General features: G+C 34.0%; 2 protein-coding genes across 2 annotated transcripts in view; one reads left to right on the forward strand and one right to left on the reverse strand.

The window, feature by feature from the left end:
• Positions 1-23477, reverse strand: part of LOC112047465 (nuclear migration protein nudC) — a 43807-nt gene that overhangs the window by 16897 nt on the left and 3433 nt on the right. The window lies entirely within an intron of this gene.
• Positions 574-21929, forward strand: LOC112047559 (uncharacterized). The gene is made up of 4 exons (XM_024084736.2): positions 574-794; positions 17118-17243; positions 19434-19824; positions 20766-21929. Exons 1-4 carry the CDS (start codon positions 777-779, stop codon positions 20804-20806), a joined length of 576 nt encoding a protein of 191 aa, XP_023940504.1. The 5' UTR covers positions 574-776; the 3' UTR covers positions 20807-21929.

Raw genomic sequence — 23477 nt, forward strand, 5'->3', positions numbered from 1 at the left:
AATTAAGGAATTTTAGCCTGCTTCGTAATATGAGGTAAGTCTGACTATCGCAAGCTCTCGGTGCATTAAGGTTTTCCTGTAACCTGTCGCGTACACAATAAGCGTATCTCAAAGTTAGATTAATGCTATGTTACGTGAACTCTTACGAAATGTATTATTTGATTTTGTCAAAAGTTATTAAATTAAATTAACTTTTATAACGAAAGATTGGACATTTCAAAATACAGTGTAGATTATTAAGCAAACGCGTGAAAAATACTTCACATAACAAAAATATTTCACAAAGCTATGTGAACTCTTGTGAACAACGTAAAAACGTATGATATTTACATTATTTTTATCAAAAGTAATTCATATAAAATACTAAATTATTGATATATCCATATTTATTTAAATTAATTGTTTTGCGAAATTTACTATGAACTTAAAATATCTGTCTATTATAAAAATACCGGATGATGCGTTTAAATAGTGAAAAAAAAAAAACACATTAACAAAGTATTCTTCAAGTTGAAAAAATCTGCAGTCCCGTATCATGCAACCTCATATATAAGCCTTGGTGATTGTTGCAACACTCTCAGTACGACTCTAGTCGCTTTGCCGCTTGGTGCAGGCGCGTCTCACGTTGCCAGCCTCACGGAGAGGGCGAGAGAGGTCTATCGGACCCACTGAAGAAGCGAATGCAAATCCCGCAGACATGTGGACCAAGTGAATGCAGTGTTCAGTGACGTAATAAGTGCAATCAAAACAGTCGTGGAAGTGACAGTACACGAGCCATGGATTCGAAAAGCCCGGTAAGCGATGCATCTATGAGAAATAGTAGCTCATTAAGAAATATTTACAGTTTCAGTACTGTTGTACATTACCACATAACGTTTCATTATGGTTTAAGTCCTTGATATCTTTGTTTGAACGTACAAAAATTACAGCATCGTTTCGCCAGTGAATTATAGCCCTTTTTTACACCCAATTTAATTTTAATTTAGATATTTTTGCTCACATCTCATTACCCATATTATCTAGAATTTGTTCTATATTTTTAATTTTGTGTAATGTTATAACATTATAGCCGTTTTACAAATAAAGATTTTAAATTATGCTTTTATTTGAACGTATAATCAGTGTAAGTTGAAAGTAAAACTGACATTAAATAAAATATGTAGAGATATATTGATAATAAAACCTTTTTTACTTAACTTTTTTAAGCAGATTGTTTTACTCAGAACAAATCAGCTGTTTGTTTCTATCAATGGCGCTACGGCCAAGGTCAGAGATTGAACCTTTAATAACTTTAGTGACACGCACATTGACATTGCCACAAGTTGATTGTATTAAACACAAGTTAAATTATGCAAAATGACGAAGATTGCTAGACAAGTTATAAAATATAATACACAGCAAATTAGAGCAATAGAAATCACTAAACACAAAATTTAATTGTTTTCAAAACATTACTTTTCTTTTCTACTCCTGTTAAGACAAATTATTCAGTGACATTTCACTGAATACTCGAAACTTAAAAGAATTTCGTCGCCACTAGACAAAAATCTTATACGAGTGAGTTTAAACACAAATAATTTACAGAATCCTGTTTTAACTTTATACAAACACGATTGAATATTTAATTCATAAATGTATCCTAACCAAACATCACATGACTAAGCACATATCACATCATTATACAAAAACTGGTATGCCTATAAAACGTGAAACATTATAGAATTTTGTTACTTCAAATAACTCAATATCGTTGCTAGGCGTGCTTATAGACAATGTCTCTTACTAATGTATTTTGTGGCAATGCAACAATCTGTCTTTAGTATAAATACTTTTATATATATTTTTAACTGGCTTCCTGTAATATATATTTTAATTAAAATTCGTTTGTATGTTTCTTTCTAATAGGCTTACGTTTAAAAGCACTAATGAAACGTCAAATTTAACTACATATTTGTAGCGACTCTACCACCGGGTCGTAAGGCATCTTCTGTTTAGAAGAGCCAACAAAAAACTTAACGTTTGCTCTTTTAAAATAATGATAAAAATTCTATACAACATCTTTATTACATAAAACTAGCAGACGCCTGCGACTTCGTCCGCGTGGATGTCAATCTAAACTTTCAACCCCTATTTCACCACTTTAGGGGTTGAATTAAAAAAAATCTTTAAAATGAACGAGGCAACTTTTATCAAGTTACGGAAAAGCACATTTGGATTTCTTTTGTGATGAATTACTCTACTGAGATACTATTTACTAAAGAAGAGTTGTAATTTGAATTTGAAGTGTTTAAATTCATTATGGTATATTCTGAAATATCGATGAGGAAATAAAATATAATAAAAATACTACTTATAGCTTAATGGCCTATAGCTATAATAAGGTGTCTTACCATGCCAATAAAAAAATAAATAAATATACGTATTTTGGTACGGAAAAACATTCATAAAAATGTCAGTCATTTAATACAAGTTGGTCGTTAATAAAATATGTATTAGATATTTTATGATAAATTGGAAATGGGTTATGCGATAGGCTAAAAACATTTTTATTCAAATAAATGTTTAGAAATGTTGATAAGAATATATTGAACGATATTTTAATAACATCAGGGCATCTGAACGCTATAGGGATTTCAAGACTTCTCTTTCGATGCGCAGAAGTAGAAAATAGACAAATGTGATATTCTAAATGCGTTAATATTATGTTCTACTTTTATAACGTGTACAATGTACATTCATTTACAGCTTTTGTTATTAGATATCATTGGAAGTAAGAAATGCCAATTCAAAATATCTAAGTTCCCAGTCGCATTGATATATCGCAACGAGATTAGTAACTCAATAGCCGAGGCTGCGGAACCGGCTATAAGGCAGTAGGCCCAAATTAAATGGCACAGGGACTGACAGATACGTTGGTTTCGAGTGGCGGCCTTCACATTTCACAATACCCGGACTTAGCGCACATCAAACCAGATCACCGGACGATGCACTTCACCTGCCCAACAAAGGCGAGATGGGTTGGATAATGGAATAGGTTATGTGGGCGTACAACTACGATGTTTCGTACGTTTGTGACAGTCTATAATTACAGTTTTATTATCAATCAACTAGCGGATGCCCGAGACTTCACTCGCTTGGAAACCCTTTAAGAAGTTTTACAAAGAAACAGTTCCGTTATACATAATTTTATTAATCTGCGTAACTACAACCGTTTCCGCAGAGCACGCAACGAAAGCTCTCTAAAGGAATATTTTTTCTGTTTTTGCCAAATTTTTGCTCGCTATTCGTCGTAGCGTGACGAATGTAGCCCCTATAAGACTTACTCGAAAAATGGTCTACCCACTGATCTTGTTTTGATCGCTATGGGCATGATGTCATGCACATCGCAACCAACATATGATCAGTTTTATCGGATGCCAAGCCGTTAGCGCTGCAGGCATGTGAGCTTATTTGGTCGTCAGTTGCTGACATAACTGAAATTCCTGTACCATTAGTGGACGTGAAAATAGTATTAAGAGGGCGCGGATCAAACTCCGGATCTCTCAGCCTTGAAGCCCTTAACCGTGGAGCAATTCACACTAAATAATGTATCTTGTATTTTATTATATCTTTATCTGATCCATCTATAAAACGCCTATTACAAAATTGTAACGAGGCTGTATCTATTGGTACGTTAGAATTTAGGGTTTCCTTTTATATGTAGGTATGTATATTGTATACATAAAAATAAATTGTGTCTGTTCTTACATAATTAAATTATCCGCGGGGCACATATATTTTTGTATATATTTATACTATGAGTTTCCTAGATAAATATATTAATTTAAATAACAAACTAAACAACCTCATTCAAGTTTTTATAAGAAAAATCGCGAAAATGTCTGGAAATAGAATGGAAATTCATTGGATCTCTACAAATAGCTCAAAAACCCGATTCCATGAGGATACTGCATAGTGCACAAGTAGACGGCTGTAAGACTGTACGACAATAATTTCTAATTCGCTAAACAATACCCAGTCGGCTGAATCATTCTTAATTGTCAAAGTGACATTTTGATAAAGAACCCTCGCATATTTTTCAACAACCTTGTGGCCATTTTGTTTTAATCTCGAACAACAAATCTGTTATTTATCTTTGTATTCCGTAACATTTCATGAACACATTAAAATTCATAAGCTATCAGTGTCATTAACATTGGATTCAATTAAGCGTATCTACCAATTATCTCAAGGGCAGGGTTCCAAAGGCATACAACTATGTACCAACCATACATTCGTCGCTTTTAGCAAAATAGACCTATCTACCGAAACATGGATTGTAATTATTCAGAGAACTTTAAGAAAATATTTATTTGAAGGAACTTGATAATTAAAGCAAATACTTTATCTGATCTTTGCCTTGACCCTTGCAGAGTTGAACATAACCTTGCAGGGCACACTGAAGACGTCTTACAATTCGCTGCCTTACTTTTATGCTTGTGTGCCTGACTTGAGTGAAAACGTAGCAGTGTCAGCAGTATAAGCGAGCGCAGACGCTTGTGAGATCGTCCCGAGGGTTAGAAGAATGAACGGAAAGACTCTCTGTGGGTGTCTCCAGTATAACTCGGACGTTACACTTGTCAATATGAGACATTCTTTGAGTTCAGTGATCGAATCAGAAATGAGGATATCCGCACAAGGACTAAAGTCACTGACATAACTCAGCGAGTCGCGAAGCTGAAATGGCAGGCCACATAGTTCGAAGAGTTTTTGGACGTTGGGGTCCCGAGGTGTAGGAATCTTGACCCCGTAGCGGAAAGCGCAGTGTTGGTTGACCGCCCACTAAGTCCGAGGACATCAAACGGGTTGCAGGGAGCTAGCTACCCGTTTGATGTCCTCGTGTATACTGGTGGTACCGTGGTATTTGGAAGTCCATGCAAGAGCCCTATGTCCTGTAGTGGATGTCCATTGGCTGTTAATGATGATGATCAGGTGGACCAAACAATTTTTATTATTACTAAAAATAGTAGTAATAAATAAAATATAAACATGATGTTTATACACTTTCCTGCTGGAGCTGTGCAACCAAGAGTATTGAAACTTAACCGTTGAAAAAAAAACAAACCAGTCCTGCATTACGACAGTGCTATTTAAATAACACCAATTATTATGAATAAGGATATGGCAATAACCTGCTAATATATCATATAATATGTTGCAACAATGTATTTTTAACCGACTACAAAAAAAAGGAGGAGGTTTCTTAATTCGACCGTATATATTTTGTATCATATTTGTCTATCATCGATGGTTTATAGAAAACGGATGCATAATAATTCCCCAAACATTATAAGGCGAATCGACCAAAACCAATCTTCACAAGGGCGTAAAAGTATTCTATACCTAAAATCGTTTTAGTTCCTACAACCAGCGAACAACAAGTAATCTGTAAGTAGGTACTATACAGTTATTATACCAACAATCATACAATAATAACGTCACGGAGTCAACGACGTGCTTACATATTTACGCCAAAAAGTCGCGGAAGTCGTTTAGTTAATAGTAAAGTTAAAAATAAATGTTTACACACGAGTGTTGTAAAGCTTGCCTTTATATGGTATTTCCATCCATACGGATCTACATACGCTGTGTTGCAGATGATGTAACGACTTCTGTATCACTAGACATATGACCTGATGATATACCTGATCTGAGGGGACATGAGTATTTTTAGGATTTTTTAGATTCATAGACAGACAGATAGACAGACAAGACGTCTATGAAGAAAAAATAATGAAAGAAGGAATTAATTCCTTTTTTCCCCAACATGGCGAGGTTTGTTTTTTCTGGTCATACATAACTATATGTTGGTACTGTTTCAGTATACCGTAAAAAATATGGCAACATCATCACCAGCATATTTTCAATGGCTTACTGCAGGGCTCACTCCTTGTAGGAGTGGATTTGGAGCTTAAAATCATGCTACTTCGATACTGGTTAATGTGATTATTAGGATGATGACTATCAAATAAAGCTTCTTAAAAACTCTTCGAAGATCCCGTGGTCGGAAGCCAATTAACTACTGAACCAACGAAGCAGTTCCACCTATCACATAAATGTAAAGAACTCTTTTTTTATTCTTTACAAATTAGCTCTTGAACACAATCTCACATGGTAGTAAGTGATGATGCAATCTAAGATGGAAGCGGGCTAACTTGTTAGAGGTAGAATGAAAATCTTAACGATTTTTACACGACATCGTACTAGACCGCTACATCGCTTGGTACGTTTTACCGATAGGGTGGTAACTAACCACGGCCGAAGCCGCCCCCCAGCCAGACTAGGACCAATTAAGAAAACCTCAATCGTCTAAGCCCAGGACCTCCGTCTTGTAAATCTATCGCACATACCACTGCGCCACGGAGGCCGAATCTAAACTGTAAGTGTCAACAACCGTTTTTAGGAATTCCCAGGGATTTAATCTTGTAAAGATTTACGTGTCTCTCGTGATCGTGTCATAAAGTTTACTCGTGTTGGGAAATAGATTCTTGTCAAATAAAAAGTTATAATTTTGTCAAATGTAAACGTTGAGTTTATAATGGTATCTATATTTTACTAGTAGAGATTAATTTGTTGTTTTATATACCTACTTAACACTGAGAAAACAAAAAACGAAACAGTGACTAATTTAGTTTTAAAAAAGTATTTCAGTTTATTTTTTAACTTAGTTTTCGATTAAATTATATTTAGCCTATTTTATTTATCTTATACTAAATATGATGATGAAAATATTGAAATACAATAAAAGTAAACCGTAAATAAAATTACAAGAAATAAATTTATTCAAAAATGAGTTTTCTTTTGAATTTAAAACGACCCTTTATTAGTTGAGCATATAGTTTTAATGGATAAGCATTAGGCAGATATTACTGTTAGTTGTTAAAAAATACTAATAGACTTCCTTGTTGACTACGGAACCCTAAAACTGTTGTATACTGTGCCTCCATCCTCTGATTGTCTGCATCGCACATCTTGAATATTTAATAAAAAATATAAAAAATTACGTATATTATAAGATTCAAAACTACTTCCTGTTGTGTTTTGGACAATGACCTTAATCTCAATTGACATGAAAATAACGGAGGACGAGTGGATATTTATCACCTAGTTAACATGATAGCCAGGAAGTGTTTGTGGTACATTATTTTACAAAGAACAAACGTTCAAGGTAACATGGCTTTGTATCAAATCAAAGGACGGAAAAGCCTGAGTACGGGACTCGACGTTTATAGAAGCGCCTATACAATGCTTTAGTTGGAATCAAACACGGAACTTATATCGTCTTTTTAACTAGGAATCATTAATATATATAAAAAAAACCGTGAGCCACTATGTTCTTACACGCTAATAGCTGCAAAACAAATATATATGGAAATAGCATATGATTTAAATGCCTCTACTGTGCTTTTTTAATTTTTTTCTGCAAAACAAATATACATGAAAATATCATTTGATTTAAAAGCCTCTACTGTGTTTTTTTAAATTTTGTCATTTGTTATAAATTTTAAGTGTTGTGTTTTGTCGGTTCAGCTAGTCCTAGTCATGCTACTAGATGACTTGTGTAAAATTTTGGGTAATATGGCTGTATTTTATAAATTATGTTTCGGTGTTTGAGTAAAACCTTGGGAAACACTTATAATCGGCAACTTTAATAACAGTTCCTCAAATCACTGTTTTTAACAAATATTATTTAAAAGCATATTTATACTCCACTTTAATTTAACCTTTTTGGACGGTAGGTACCGCAAACATATTTAGCGCCTTTACCTAAGTACGTTTTTTTTTAATTCGCAGTTGGTGTTTACAATTTATTTTTAGATCTTCCTAAATATTTAAGTATAACAGCAAATTTTGTGTGCGAGAGTGATGTCATCAATCAAAATAGAGCTGTTAAAGGAATCCGGATAAATAACCCATTTCAGGGTCACTTTTTCTAACGCAGCATCCCACTCGACGTAAGCGCTAACAAACGCTAATCGTTCCAACGTACGAGCAAAATAATAAATGTAATCCATCGGTAATTACGCTGACTCAAAGTATTTCCATCGCCAAAACATTTATCGTCCGTCGATTAATTTTGAATCTCAAATTGAGTAGACTAACATTATTTTAATAGATATTGTTTTCGGTCAAGAACACATCCATTTATACGGACCTCGAAATGGAGGCGAAAGATTATCGGCATCTATAAATTCTGTATAAATTAATAATAATGAACATAAAAAAATTATAATATACGGCAGTACGAAAACTACAGATGCTGATGAGGCTCATTGTCATGAAGTAGTTAAGCAGCTTCAAAAGCAATTTGCATTGACACGATTCCTGTTAGCTTCATAAATATGGCCAATTGAGTTCAAGGACGGCAATAAGCAATAAGCATCATGCCAGTGTTTGTGACCAGCGTGAACAATGAGTTATGTTGCGGTGTCCTCATGCAATCGCGTATAAAATATGATAATTGGACGCTCAAAACTACGTCTCGCTGTTCTCCGGCAAGCGGATTTGTTTGCGAATTTTTGTTTTTATGCAAATTCTAATGGCGATTGTTTGATAATACTTAAATGTTTAATGTTCGTTGAGTATTAGATTGCTTTTTTCTACTTCCTTCTATGATTTCCGTAAAAAAAAATTGTATACAAAAGTAGAAAACGAATTGCCTGTTTTGGTGCAGCTGTATGTATACTACTTGCAGGTGGCAACACCTTATTAAATTACATACATTGTTTGATTATTGCCTCCTAAAGTCACGAAAATTTAATAGACATCAAAAGTACAATTTATTTAGACTAAAATATCTCATAGTTGGCGATAACTTCTGATTCTATTGACATCAAGCAGCAGGTCTACTATAAATGATTGGCTGTATGCGGTGCTGGGCCAAGGATTTAAGCACCTACAATTCTAGATCGTATGATGACATCGTTCGATAATCGTCTGGGATCACCAAATACATGAAAGTGAAAGTACTCGACTATATTTGTGCTATCATTATTACACACGTGCGTACTAAGCAATGTACCATCAGATATAGTGAAATTAGGTATTAGCTGTCAATAAATTGACCTCATAATGTATCCGTTACTTACTTTCGTTCTGAGAACATGCAAGATGTACAAAGCTTTGGCGAAGTCGAAGACAGACATGAAATTAAAAGTGGGTATCAAAATATGGTGAAGCAAAAAGTCCGTTATCCATTGTGACATTTGCATTACCGAAAGTGTTCCAAGAAGAGCCATGCAACAACACGCTTTCTCTCCAAAGGGGAACAGTCTAGATGGTCGTTAACTGATTATCATGGTAAGTATTGCGGGCATTGTTTAAGCTTCGAGCGCACATCTCGTTTCCTCTAAACTTAACATGCGTAATTACCCACATGTCATAGGTATAATGGCACGACCGCCATATGTGCTTCATATCACCTGATTCTCCGCCTTTCGAGTACAAAATAAAAGCTTTAGGAAATGGTCGAGCTTTCACTGATCCAGGAAATTCTTTGCAATTGGATCGATATTTGAATAAAGTAAATACTTTACAATTTATTCCAGAATGCAGTGTGTATTCATAATTGGACTGTGATATTGTTGCAGAGTTTTTTTAACCGACTTCAAAAAGGAGGAGGTTCTCAATTCTTTCGATCCAGTGACTAGTGAGCGCTTAGCGCAATCCGACCCACATGAGCATGTGTCACGGACCTGTATTAGCTTGTCGATCCATCGTACCATAATATGTATATCAATAAAAGTGATAGCTAATTAGTCTAATAACAAACAACAAGTCAAGTTAGTCTAATAATAAACTCACCAATTCTGACTCCATACTTTAGTTGGTAATAATTAAGTTTAATTTCTATAAGTACTCTGCAGGATTATAGGCACTTATAGAACTTTGTAATTCATCTTTACTTTTATATTCATAGTTTCCAATTCATGTTCATTGTTTTTTTTATTTTATAAATTTTGGTTGAAAATTCATTATTTATTTCCAATTATCGTCTAGTCATTAGTTAAATACTGTAATGATCAAGATCGATTCGTCGACACTACATTAGTGATACGCTGCCACTCATATATTTACTCGTATATTGGATCAATGTAAACAGACTTTACGATTCAATTTGGATTTCCGCGTGGAGTCGCGTTTAACGACCTGTGGTATTGCCATTTAATCGCTTCTAATTAAATAAGCTTACAAAGCTCGTACACAATAAAAAGAGTGTAATACAACATGATTAATGTGATAATGTAATCGACGCAACCTTATGATGCGTTACATAATTTAATATTTTTTAAGTACGTTACGTAATTATAATTTGGTGTGGATAAATAGCTATCATCATTCATGTTTACAACAGAGCTACCAAAGTTCCGTGATCTATTATTAATATTATTGTTATATTGTGCATTTAACTTAGCTTTGTCTGTTTGTGTATTTATTTTAATTAATACATGAACTTACATAAACAACGATAAATATTTAAGTACTTGAATACAAAAATTTTAAATGCGAATTCTAGTTAATCTTTTATGACCGGTATTTTATCAAATACTACTGATTTGATTTCGACGGCCTTATCGTTATTTAAATGCATATTATTCATAATTTAAAGCCAGCTCGTATTTTATTATGGACTCCTTTCAACGTAAGGATAGAATTTAAAACAGTGTCACAGTTTTAGATTATCTGTATGTTATGCATTGTATAAATATGTTGGAACTTTCAAGCCTGTTCGATAAAATTGTTTTTAATAATATCACAAAGAGGTAAAGTTTGTGGAGCTGTAGAGTGTAATCTCTGGATCTACAGAACCGATTTTAAAAATATTTTAACAAGAGTATATATAAGAGCGAAAGGTGAGTGACCTTGCACGATCACGATATATGAAAAACCGTTTCAATTTCTACTTTGTATGACAAAAAGATGAAATTTTGTAGGAAGACAGTTCATTTAGTAGAAGTCCATTGAGAACGGATTATGCAAGAAGGCGAGATTGGAGAGTTCTAAGGTTGGACGAGTCACGGGTGTCTGTTAGTTTCGTCGTCATCAACCCATATTCGGCTCACTGCTGAGCTCGAGTCTCCTCTCAGAATTAGAGGGGTTAGGCCAATAGTCCACCACGCTGGCCCAATGCGGATTGGCAGACTTCACACACGCAGAGAATTAAGATAATTCTCTGGTATGCAGGTTTCCTCACGATGTTTCCCTTCACCGATTGAGACACGTGATATTTAATTTCTTAAAATGCACACAACTGAAAAGTTGGAGGTGCATGCCCCGGACCGGATTCGAACCCACACCCTCCGGAATCGGAGGCAGAGATTATATCCACTGGGCTATCACGGCTGTTCATATGCTACATTTTTTTCCCCGAATTCAAACGAGAACGGGAACTATGGGGGTGAAACCGCCGCTCGACTGCTATAATACCTATTGATAAAAATAGACCAGCCGTCATACCAAGTCCATAATACACCGTTACTGCCACCTGCCATTCAATTAGACTAGTCAAGATTACCGCTGTTGCGTAACTTGTGACGAACCGAACGTGTTGCTCAATTATACACCTGATATTACACTTAACTGGATCACAACCGTTAAATTTAACAGAACGGTACTTGTTACTTAGCAGAACTGGTTAGATACTTTGTATTATACATGATTGATTCTATATATTATTAACTACTAACTGATCAGACAGACATTGCCCTGTACAAAAACTTCCGTGTATAACGCATTTTGATCATTATGTCCTTGTTCTTACATCACCTAGGTGGGATCGGCACAATGTTATAGCTTCTTTCATTCACTTCTATCATACGAGTATTCATCATCTATGTATGATATATGTATATTCATCATCTATCTATGTATGTTTTAAAGACATTACTTCTTTCAAACACTCCAACTATTCTCTTTAACTTCTTCTTTAATAACTCGTTTTTAACCATATCCTATCCTCTAGTGTCATTTTTTGTTTTCAGTTTTCTTTTGGGTATCCACATTTTTTTCCTTCGTGCTTGTATTAGATAACAAAACAAATAATTCATATCAGTTAGTCTGTTTTAGAGGTTTATCAATAATAACAAAGTGTAAAATCCTAACTAGAGCAAAGTTAGGAATGGAACTCAGTTCCTAAAATTGGATTCCACGATCTCCAAGTTATAAGCAACGCATATACTCGTACTACGCCAGATGGGTAAGTCGTTAAAATGTAGGCATATATGTTATCGTAACCAACTATCAGATGAGATCACAGTTAAACGATAATCTGCAATTAAAAAAAATAAATAGTCTGTGCCGGCAACAACAATCAATTTGAAAACGCCATAACAACGTGACCGTTCAGCATACTTATGAAGATCATTGAGAGATCAAGAGTAGTTCACGTGGTTGCTCACATGCTATGAATTATACTAAACAAACTACTTAAGCAAATAAAATGTTTACATCCTATACTAATATTATAATAGCGAAGGCACAATAATATAAAGTAGCGAAGCTGTATCTCATTGTTGACAATATAAGGCAACTGTGCGAGTAGTTAATGAAAAAGCTTGAGAAACATCTAAAATACTGTAATATTAATTTTTGTGTAGAGTCTGTGACAGTCAAAGATAGATTATATGAAGGCAGAAAGTTTGTTAACCTATGCTCATACCACAGGTAAGTAAGAATGCAGACCATAGAGAAACGATTAGTGTGTTTATATTTTTTTAAAATAAATATATTTACTAAAAGTAAGTGGATCACAAGGTAGTTCCTAAATAGTAAGTAAGAAATATTTATTAATTAAAAAAAAAATAAATACTTGCCAATGCCATCGTTTAACTTCATTAGATTGTTATGCTAGAAATAGATGAAACTAAAAAACGTGCTCTGATAGTAAATAGTTTGATGCTGAATTAGTCACCAAAATCGTTGATAAAATATTCTTTGTGGTAAAGAATACCTATATAGATTCACACAAAAGTCGTAGGAAGGAGCTAGCGAGATATATCATCAAACGTGTTCTGTACACGTGTGGTATCAATTAAAGGTGAATGATGTAGGTGCATCAATTACTTACCACGTGTTTCTCATGCAGTATCTATTAATGTAATTATCAAATATAATGACAAACCTACGGATGCTATAAAATAACTATAACTAAGAATGTTAACAATTATAACTATTGTGATTCGAATAATCTGTTGCTTTTATATTTCACTAGCCGAAACACGTATTCTCCGCTCAAGTTCTCAAGGATAAAACAAGTAACGTAGCCTTCTATTGGTATAAAAAGAAATTCGTTAATTAAACAGTCGATCCATATTTATTACCTTACAAACTTTATCCCTTTATTAGTAGATAATACGAAATACTCTTAATTTACTATTTAAGTAGCTACTACTACTACTACTATGTAATAAAAATATGTACACTAAAGAAATGAAGAAATAAATAAGCTTATAGATACGCCAGCATTCTTTACGACTACATATTTAAAATAATTTATAATCGTTATCAAAATGATTTCCGCTCCCTGGAACACTCATTCTTAATGATGATTCATGCAAAACCGCGTCGAGGGCCTTTGTCATATACTTCTACCTACGTGCCTAATCCAATGCTTTGCCTTGCATCCTTTCTTCATAAGCGCTTTGTCCATGTCATCGCATCGCTCACTCCCGTAACGTTCTAGTTTAAATCACTTTTGGGGATGTTATGTACATCCTGCGTAAGGGTCAAAGGACACCAAACAATTTTCTTTTAGTCTTTTAACTTTCAATTGTTGTTGATCTTATGGATATACGTCGAAGCTGCAATGTAGAATGATTCATTTGATCAGCATCGGAAACAATTGCTTCTTTTAAGACGCGGAGGTTTACGCTGGGTTTTAGTGGATATTCTGGTGGAGTCTCACATACCCTCCGGAAGGTGCCGTGGTTTTCGACGCGACATCTTCGAGAGGGATTCATAAATGCATTTCCCGGAGTTGGTCAGATGAAGTTGATGAAGTCAAAAGGTGGCCATAGGAACTTCTAAATTAAACGAGATAAATGCATATAGTTTGGGCGCTTCTACTTGAGAGATATAGTTTATGTTGCGGTCGTTGAAGTTGAACATAAAGCTTGAGCTATAGAATAGCATAGATGGGATTTGACATGACGACCTTTGGAATTTAATTCCGGCTGCTAAACCGTTGACCCGTTAAGGCTTTAAATATTAAGATAGCGAAGTTTTAGCGAAGGCTCCAGCTGTGTAGTACACCGCTAACCAGAATTATCTACAACCGGTTCTCTGCACTTAAAAGTTTTGCAATGTGCTCCCAATGCGATCTTATATCCAATCTTTTGGCATTATTGTAGATAGATTGTTTGGTAGATATTAATAAATACCTTTTGTAATTCAAGTTTCATACAATTAACAATAAAGACCAAATACCTATATAGATTGTCCAATTTTCAAGAACGTTTCTGAATTGAACCACAGATTTTCTAAGTCTAGGTTATATTAGTTAGGTCCTGGCAAGAAAGTTGAGCCAAATGGCTGTCACTTGCGTAGGGACAATTATAAACCAAAGTGTTAAACGCCTACTTCGTGGCTGTAAAGTACATCAAATAATTAAAAATTCGTACGCGATTGCAATGGTACCAACGTGTTGATATGATTACTCGACCGACCAACTGTACGTCGCTAACATTTGACAATGGCTTACTCGCATAGTTCGACTTATAGGCCGCGTACTATATAAACCATCGCTTCGCTACCGTTATTATTATAGGACCGCGGGTGCAGTCAATTTTGTATACTATCTAATATACAAAATTGACTGCACCCGCGACCTCTTTTTAGTCGCTGTGAGTCATATTATCTCCGTTTCTATTGAACAGGATTGGGTGGCTTTGATTTTAAGTTACACCATATCGTGACTTCATCAATATAAGTTCAAAGGTGATGCAAAATGGTAGACAGACAAAAACGTAGCAAGTCTTCGTATAGTTACAAACAATAAACTAAAGTATGCGACCTCATACAACCATCCATAAAAGAAAAGCATTATTATACTAACCACCTAATACGCATATCCATCATCTTATCACAGCACAAAGAGGACCATGAAGCCGAAAGCAAAACTGAGATTTATTGCGCCAGAGGTCGACGAAACGAGACCGCAAATAAAGAGAACGCGGTAACCTTGAATACCGTATCTGACAAAATCAATCGGACTCTGAACAAAACTTGACCTAAAAATGAAATTGATGAAACTTATCTAATAAAAATGCGACGTCTAAATCTACTAGTATTAGGTCCTAGAATAATTAGTAATAAATACCTAACTTCATAGTTCAAAATCAACTTATAAATTTTGATGAAAATATACGTTTTTAACCGTGCCTTTTTTACGTCAACTTATTTGATTTTTTCATAGCTTCAGTAGACTGTAAACCTGAGTATATGATTTAAACTTCAACTCAATAACTCCTAAGCGGGTTCCCGAGGTAAAGGGTGCCTTGATAGGCAACAAAGTTATCCTATAAGATATCCATAAAAATGATGAAACAGACTTGACAAAACACAAAACGACAAATTAACGTAACATGCATCCACTACTGTTGCGGTAATGCGTTACCTCAGACCTTTGCCGGTCACTTGGCCGTAAGGTGACATGTCATAAGTGGCAAAACTTTAAATACGAAGTTTAATTTGCACAACAGCAATGCGCCTACGGCTATATTAGCATCTTATGTAATACCTGTGCGTAACATTTTATACGAGAGGATATTTATTGCCTTTTATCTACCTATAATTATCAACTTTAAGTAGTTTACCCAAACAAGAGACTCAAGAGTAAGCTTGCATATTGTAAATTTAAAATTGATCATTTGGATATTAATTTTAGGCGTCTTCCAGTCTTCGATTTATTATTTTGTTACGGTGTCCCAGCTTATATTAATTAGAGAAAAGATTACGCAATCAAATTGGATAAGCAATGGTCCCCGCATTTACATTAATTTCCTCTTTTTTTAGTTCTGACTAAACAGAAAAAAAAATATGCCAGAAGTGAAAACATAAATAAAACTCCTAAGAGACATGTTAGGCCATCTCGGAATTCAGTCCACTGCCTCAACAGTTGTAATTTGTAAAATGATGCCATGACATTCAGTACAACTACACAAGTTGCTCAACTACGACATCGTCAGTCCAGAGTCTTTGTCATGTTAAACGACGGTCTATGCTCTTCTTTGACAACAGATACACCAACTCGAACCGTGTCGTTGACTGCAATACCTGCGAGTTTCGTCAGTCCTGTTTATTCTTTCTTAGGCAACACAACAGTTGACAAACGTTCGGCAAACGTTTTTGTTTATATATTGTTAGCAATGAATACAAGTTTATCAACTTAGTTAGCATTATCACTTAGCTTATTATAGCTTGCGTATTTTTTAGTTAAATTTCACATATCTCTTGTATTAAAAAAAAGACAAGGGCGTTTAAAACAATGCTTCGAAACCTTGCCTTGACATACCCTACGTTAGCAATGGCTAGTCGATTATGATTATTGTTTGTTTTATAGAAATATTTCTGATCATAGATCCAACTGAAATCTACGTTGTTGCTGTTTATAATTTCGTTAAGTATTGATAACTATTGATCAACCGCCTCGATGATGCAGTGGTTAGCATATGTGATTTTAAATCACGTCTCAGGTTCAAGAGCTGGGTCGGGCTATGGAATATTGAGCTTTTATTTCTCTCAAGAAATTATTAGTAAAAAAATTTAGCATGGAGTTGGGAAGCTACTAGCTAGTGATGTTACGCCATAGTGGTGTCTCGGCCATTATCATTAAAATGATCGAGTTAAAACATAATTCCTATAAGCCCATCAACGAGTACTAACATCGTGGCAAAGCTCCATATCCCCTTACCTTAAAGGAGTGACACCTGACCATGTAGTAAGCCCGTTAAAAAACAGGTTGATGATTATAATAGTGACTGTTGATATGCATAATGATCACGAAAGCCGAGGTCAAAAGCCAACAACTTAATGTACCTAATATTTTCAGCGTTTCAATTTATACTCATCGTTAATTCCAGATTACGACACACGAATGGCATATACCGCGGCCGACGCTATCAAGCAATAATGGCAGCATTAGCGACGCGCGCTCCCGCGGCGGCTCCGCCTCCAGCCAAGGCTCGGCGAGTAATCACAGCACGCACGTAAGACAACTCACTCGTGACTCACTAATACCATACACAATTAACGGATATATCCGAAATTATCATTATTTCTCACTCTACCTACTACTGGAACTAGTATATTTTTACGAATTATTTCACACACATAACCTCTCTGCCAAATTTAATTTTTTTCTACGAAATTTTATGAGTTGATGATGAGTTGTATTACCACCACAAATTACTGACACACACACTTTTGACAAATTCTCGAAACTTAAACTCAAAGTTGTAAAGGACTTGACTTTACCTTTCCTTTTGCTCCGATACCGCATAAGCTAACAATTCAAGCAACGAAATAGAGTAAACATTATAATGTACTACCTTACACACATCATGATGACCTTACATAACACGAATTATATCACTGAATAAAAGCGTGCGTGTTTGAACTTATTCAAGAAATCTGTTAGCTTTTTTCGTAAGCTATATATCCGTAAAGGTTAAAACAATCATCTTTCTCTTTAACATCAACAAATCAATACATATACGTAAAATTGAAGTGTAATGTAATTGTTGGAGTTGTTTGAATTATTTTAATTTTATGAAACATAAAAAGTTCTTTAAAAAATAGCTATGTGGATCGGCTCATATAGTGGACTTGTCAACTCCTTGAACTTATGGGAAATACCCCGCAACATCCTGTATATTCGAACTTTTAACATATATATAGGCTACTTTTTATACCGGAAAAATCAATGTGTACCACGGAATTTGTGAAAAACTGAATTTCACGTGAACAAAGTCACGGGCGTCCGCTAGTAATACATACAATAAAGTGTATAAAATCAACCACGCTGCGAGATACGGCTTGCAGGATACGCAGCAAGAACAATGATACGGATGTTAATGTAGCTATTTAAACGCGGATGTACCTCAACAATTTTACATGTTACGTCACGTGTATTAACTGAATTGAAATTACCTACATCGCGTCTGCGGTTTTGATGGCGAGATTGTCGCTACGCTAACTGAGAATCGTAATTTGTTGTATAATCCATAATCTATATTTACTTATACTAATTTAAGTAAAGTACATGAGTATGTAGGAGGCAATCTCTGGGGCTACTGAACTGATTTTGAAATTTGTTTTACCAATTAGAAAGTCACGTTGTTTGTGACTGTTATATGCTGTATTTTATTCCCGTATTCCTCTACGGGAATGGAAATTTGCGGAAATAAAAAGGCAGGGTCTTCTTTAAAAATAAAAATTAAAAACATAATTAATTTATTGATTGAAGAGAATCATCTCTTCAATCAAAATTAAAATCATTTTATGATTCTGAATTCGGATGAATTCTGTAATTTTGTTTGAAGCAGTCTTCCACTTTCATATAAACGTAATCTTTAATTCTAAATTATTATCTACATTACGTTTGCGATTTCCATACGATCATCTACACGTGCATTAATGCAAAAGTAAGTCTTGTCTGTCTGTTTGGTAAATGCTAAATCGCGCGCTGAATTGATTGCGTGCAAGTTTATTTAAAAACTATAAATCGTAAGCCTTACTCAATAAAATTATACAAAATACTTATATAATTGATCGAACTGAATAAGAAATGTTTATCATTGTTGTCAAAAAAATACTCTATTCACTTGTGAAACTTAGATTGTGACAGTTAGAAATACGTAAAATTATACTGCAACAGTTGCCAGTCTTAATTCTACTAATAAACACAAAAGTTTGGATGGATGTTTGTTACTATTTTATACAAAAAAACTAGCACAAATACAGACTAGATTTGGCTAAAATTTAGAATGTAGATAGGCTGTAGGTACCCTGGAATAACATATAGTCAACATTTATCCCGGAAAAATCCATGGTTCCCGCGGGATTAGTGAAATACTGAACTTCGCATGGACGAAATCGCAGAGTATCTATAGGTTATTAAACTTAAATAAAACCAAGCCAAGTGCGAGTCGCGCTGGAATGATTCTGTACAATTATCTGTAAAAACAGCAAAAAAATCAAGTATTTTGTGTAAATAGTATTTGCTATTATAGAGACAACAGAAATATATCATCTGCGATAATTTCAATTGTCAAACTACCACGATTCACGAACGGAAAGAGTAAAGAATTTTACCCCGTATTCAGACAAAGCAAGAGACAAAACAAGATTACATTTGTAACGCACAATGGATTAATAATAATTAATTCTGTTTTCAGAGCGTGTCTTCAGGGTCGTTGCTACTGAGTGCCGCCCATTTAGCGCGCCTGAACGGTAGGAATACACCACAAGACGAATGCGCGGGTTGTCGAGCGAACATGGGAAGGAAAACCACCACGAGCACTGCCGTGGTGTCGATACCAGAGGAGTCACGTGACCCCACCGACACGTATTGGACTGACGTCAAACGTGGATCAGTGGCGGGACAGGACGCTGCGTCAGTAGCCAGCTCGACCCATTTCACAGTCGTCAATGGGTTCACGAAGCACCGACCCACCAAAGAGCCGAAGTCGTGCTGCTGCGACCATTCACATCAAATAACTGTGCTAGTTATATCGATGACTATCTTGTTCTCGGCGTGCATACTTGCGGCTATATGCTTCGTTGAAAGTACGTATTAAATTTGAATTCGTTTATTTGGAGTGGGTTTCGTTTGCGAGCAGCTTTGAAATGTCACGTTTATCTGTCTGTAGTGAATCTACTGAATTTTTAGAAGGCTGAGAACCTTTTAAATACGTACTCGTATTTGAAACTTCATATGTTACTAATGAAAGATCTGAAAAATGCTTAATACTAGACTCTTGCGTTTATGTTATGCAATCGACATACAATTTAAAAATTACAATGAAGGCTTAACCTTCAAAAAACCACATAGATTTTAAAATAGGATCATTTTAATGGAATGTGCGGTGATAGCCCATTGGAACTCTGCCTCCGATACCGGAGGGTGTGGGTTCGAATCCGGTCCGGCGTATGCACCTCCAATTTTTCAGTTGTGTGGATATTAAGAAATTAAATATCACGTGTCTCAAACGGAGAAGGAAAACATCGTGAGGAAACTTTCATACTTAAGAATCTTCTTTATTCTCTGCGTGTGTGAAGTTTGCCAATCCGCAATGGGCCCGCGTGGTGGACTATTTGGCCTAACCCTAACCCCTCTCATTCTGTCAGGAAACTCGAGCTCAAAAAACCACTCATCCTATTGTTAACTGTTCCAATGCTTTTTTTTAATATTACAATATAATTTGTAGTAAATATTTTTTCAATATTTTTTAAGCATTTGGATATTTATAAAACAAAAATATAAAGCAAAATTCAATAAGTTAAATAGATTATAAAATCTTCCTATAGGACATCACTAACTCAATAATTAAAATAAATGTATGGATCGAACATGAATATGTCTAAACTCGGTGCAATCCAGTATCATCCGTGTATTTGTATTATAGTAATGAATATTAACTTACGACAGACAGCATATTTATTATACAGCCTGATGTCTATCAAATCCATTATTACCAATTATGACATATGTTTTTATTTAATTGCAGTGCGAATGCGCAGTGAGACCGGAATGTACAAATACTCCTAAGAAGATGGAATATTGAAGATTAAAGACGAACACGACTTTTATACTTGCAAGTACAAAGAATGAAGCAATTATTATCGAAGAAGATATTATTATTTATTAATATTAATAGATATGATTTGTGATTTCACCCGCGTAATACCCGTCTCTATGAGTAGTCATCGACATAAAAACCTATGTTTTTCCAGATTAAAATCTATCTCGAAAATTCATTAGTTAAAATCGGTTCATTAGTTTTATGGGAACAAAAAACGTGACACATTTTTTTTAGATCAAAATGTCCTATCTATAAAAGCTAAACACAAGTACGAAGCTTTTTATTTAAGAAACCAAGAACGGAAACTTAAAAAAAAAAATAACTCTAAAAACCAGACTTTAAAATTAAATAATTAACTTAAAATTAAAAAAAATAGGCCAGTGAATAAAATTTTTAAAGTTTGTTTAAAACTGAATTATAACACATATTTTAGAAAATAACGCAAGAACACATACATATTATTTGAAACCAATAAACCAGAAATGGATGAGTTAGAAAATACTAAATATCTACAAAGTTATTTTTAAAGAATGTTTAAAACTGAGAATTAATGCATTTAGAAAATAACGCAAGAACACAATACATAGTTAAAATCACTCTACCAGAAATGCATGATTATGAAAAAACTAAATATCTACATTATGTTATTTTTTGCATAATAACTATTGAAATATAAATTAGTTCCTTAGTTAAATCTTTTGAGGTAAAGAGAATGGTATGAGATTTTTTTAAATCTTGAAAAATCTAATAGTACCATCCACCTCACTACTCCATAAATAACTATGATATTATTAATCTACATTATTAATATTGTTATATAAGAGATATATAGATTATGTATAAAGTAAGAAACACTTTATAGTGAATATTTGCCATAATACGACAGTAGGGCGACGAATTGCTTGATAGTGTGATAGTGAGCTGATCTGGTTAAATAGAGTATATTGAATAAGTGCAATATAATATTATATGTTTTTCATATCAAGTTATAGGATAATGTAGTAAAATTTACATTAAGATTATTAGACTTAGTTATTCATTATTTATTTTAGTGTTCTATTTAATAAAAAATATTAATAATAAAAACTGTGATTGTTTTTAATTTCTCGCATAAGTTGTCCATATTAAGAATAATAATATTAAAACAAGAAGTACAATACAAATAAACTCCATAATATTACAGTATAGTATAATCAATATTCAGTTTGGGCATATCAATATAATGTATTCAATATAATAAAAATATCTAACTATAACTTTGTATGATATTTTGTACACTCCTAAAATATCCTTTCCGTTAAAAGGAGGAAGACTAGGGCCTGTAGCCATGTGGCACGTCGATTCTCTTTCTACAAACGCTAAAGCTTCGAAATTAACAAAAAAATATAATGACATTCATTAACGACGAGTCACGTGATTAAGTCGTCGATCGGATCTGGATATCCATACATTTCGTTAGTTCTCGAAGCGTTAGCGTTTGTAGAAAGAGAATCGAGAACGTGTCACACGGCTACAATGCCCTAAGCCGTCTAATGTGACGTTAAAATTGGCTGATAATGATTATTTCAAAATTATAAACACAATCAAAATATTTTTGAGACCTTCTATTCGATATTGCACACAGTATGCAAAAAGAACTGTTCTAAACCATACAACTATGATTACTACAATATTCTCAATGGAGTTTTTTCCAACTATAGAGTTTCAGATAGGTACTCAGTAATATTATTGAGCATTAATTTTTTTGTGATGTATTTTGTAAATATATTAAGTGTATGTTAACCTCTTATATAAGTATGTAAACATATGTTAAGACAATCATTAATATGGAAAAGATTCAATTAATTAATAATTATTATTATCAGTGTATTATAAATGTATGTATTATTCCATAAGAATTATAGTAAACTGTGATAATTAAATGAAAATAAAATGTCCCAAGGTTTTTTCATGAACACACGAACTTAAAAGTAGGAAATAATAATAATTTAATCAAGTTAATATCAAGGCCATGTTCCGTACATATGTACTTTTAATAAATGCAAATTATTAAAACATCAGTTAACACTGTATTTAATTATTTTATATACATGAAAAAAAAAAACGAAATAAGCAATGGTATGTTACTGTATTATTAATTGCATTGAATGCATAAGTGTTCAATCAATCATCTATCAATCAAAAAAAAAACAACATTACTTTTACTGATAAGTAATATTTAGACTTAGTAATGTTGTCAAAATAATGTTGTGAAAATTGTAAGATGTTTCATAACTGAGAATTTTCTTAATTCTCTATGTGACATATAAATTACATATTTAAAAAAAAATACAAAAAAGAACATTTTATATAAAATTAAATAGTTTACATTTTAAAGATGCTAAGAATAAAGGCTATTTGTATGGCCTAACACAGAAAAACGCCAGGCTTTTCATTTACAGGCATTACTGAAGAGGGACTTTGGAGCTTATTCTATATCTGTGTTGGATACACAGAGCCCCAATAAGAGTAGGCAGGATAAGCTGTGCAAGAAGTGACATCTGCTTATATCTCTAATATATAAAATTCACATTTTGCTGTGTTTGTTACCAAACTCTTCTGAAAAGAGTGGACCGAGTTTTATAAAAATTTCGTGTG

Source organism: Bicyclus anynana, chromosome 7 (assembly GCF_947172395.1).
Source record: "Bicyclus anynana chromosome 7, ilBicAnyn1.1, whole genome shotgun sequence".
In the NCBI taxonomy this organism is placed as follows: Eukaryota; Metazoa; Arthropoda; class Insecta; order Lepidoptera; family Nymphalidae; genus Bicyclus; species Bicyclus anynana.

What these genes read in the sequence shown, in the direction of transcription:
- LOC112047559 (XM_024084736.2), top strand. An exon ending in CGAGTAATCACAGCACGCAC is followed by an intron (nt 17,244 to 19,433) that starts GTAAGACAACTC and finishes TTCTGTTTTCAG; the next exon opens with AGCGTGTCTTCAGGGTCGTT. An exon ending in GGCTATATGCTTCGTTGAAA is followed by an intron (nt 19,825 to 20,765) that starts GTACGTATTAAA and finishes ATTTAATTGCAG; the next exon opens with TGCGAATGCGCAGTGAGACC.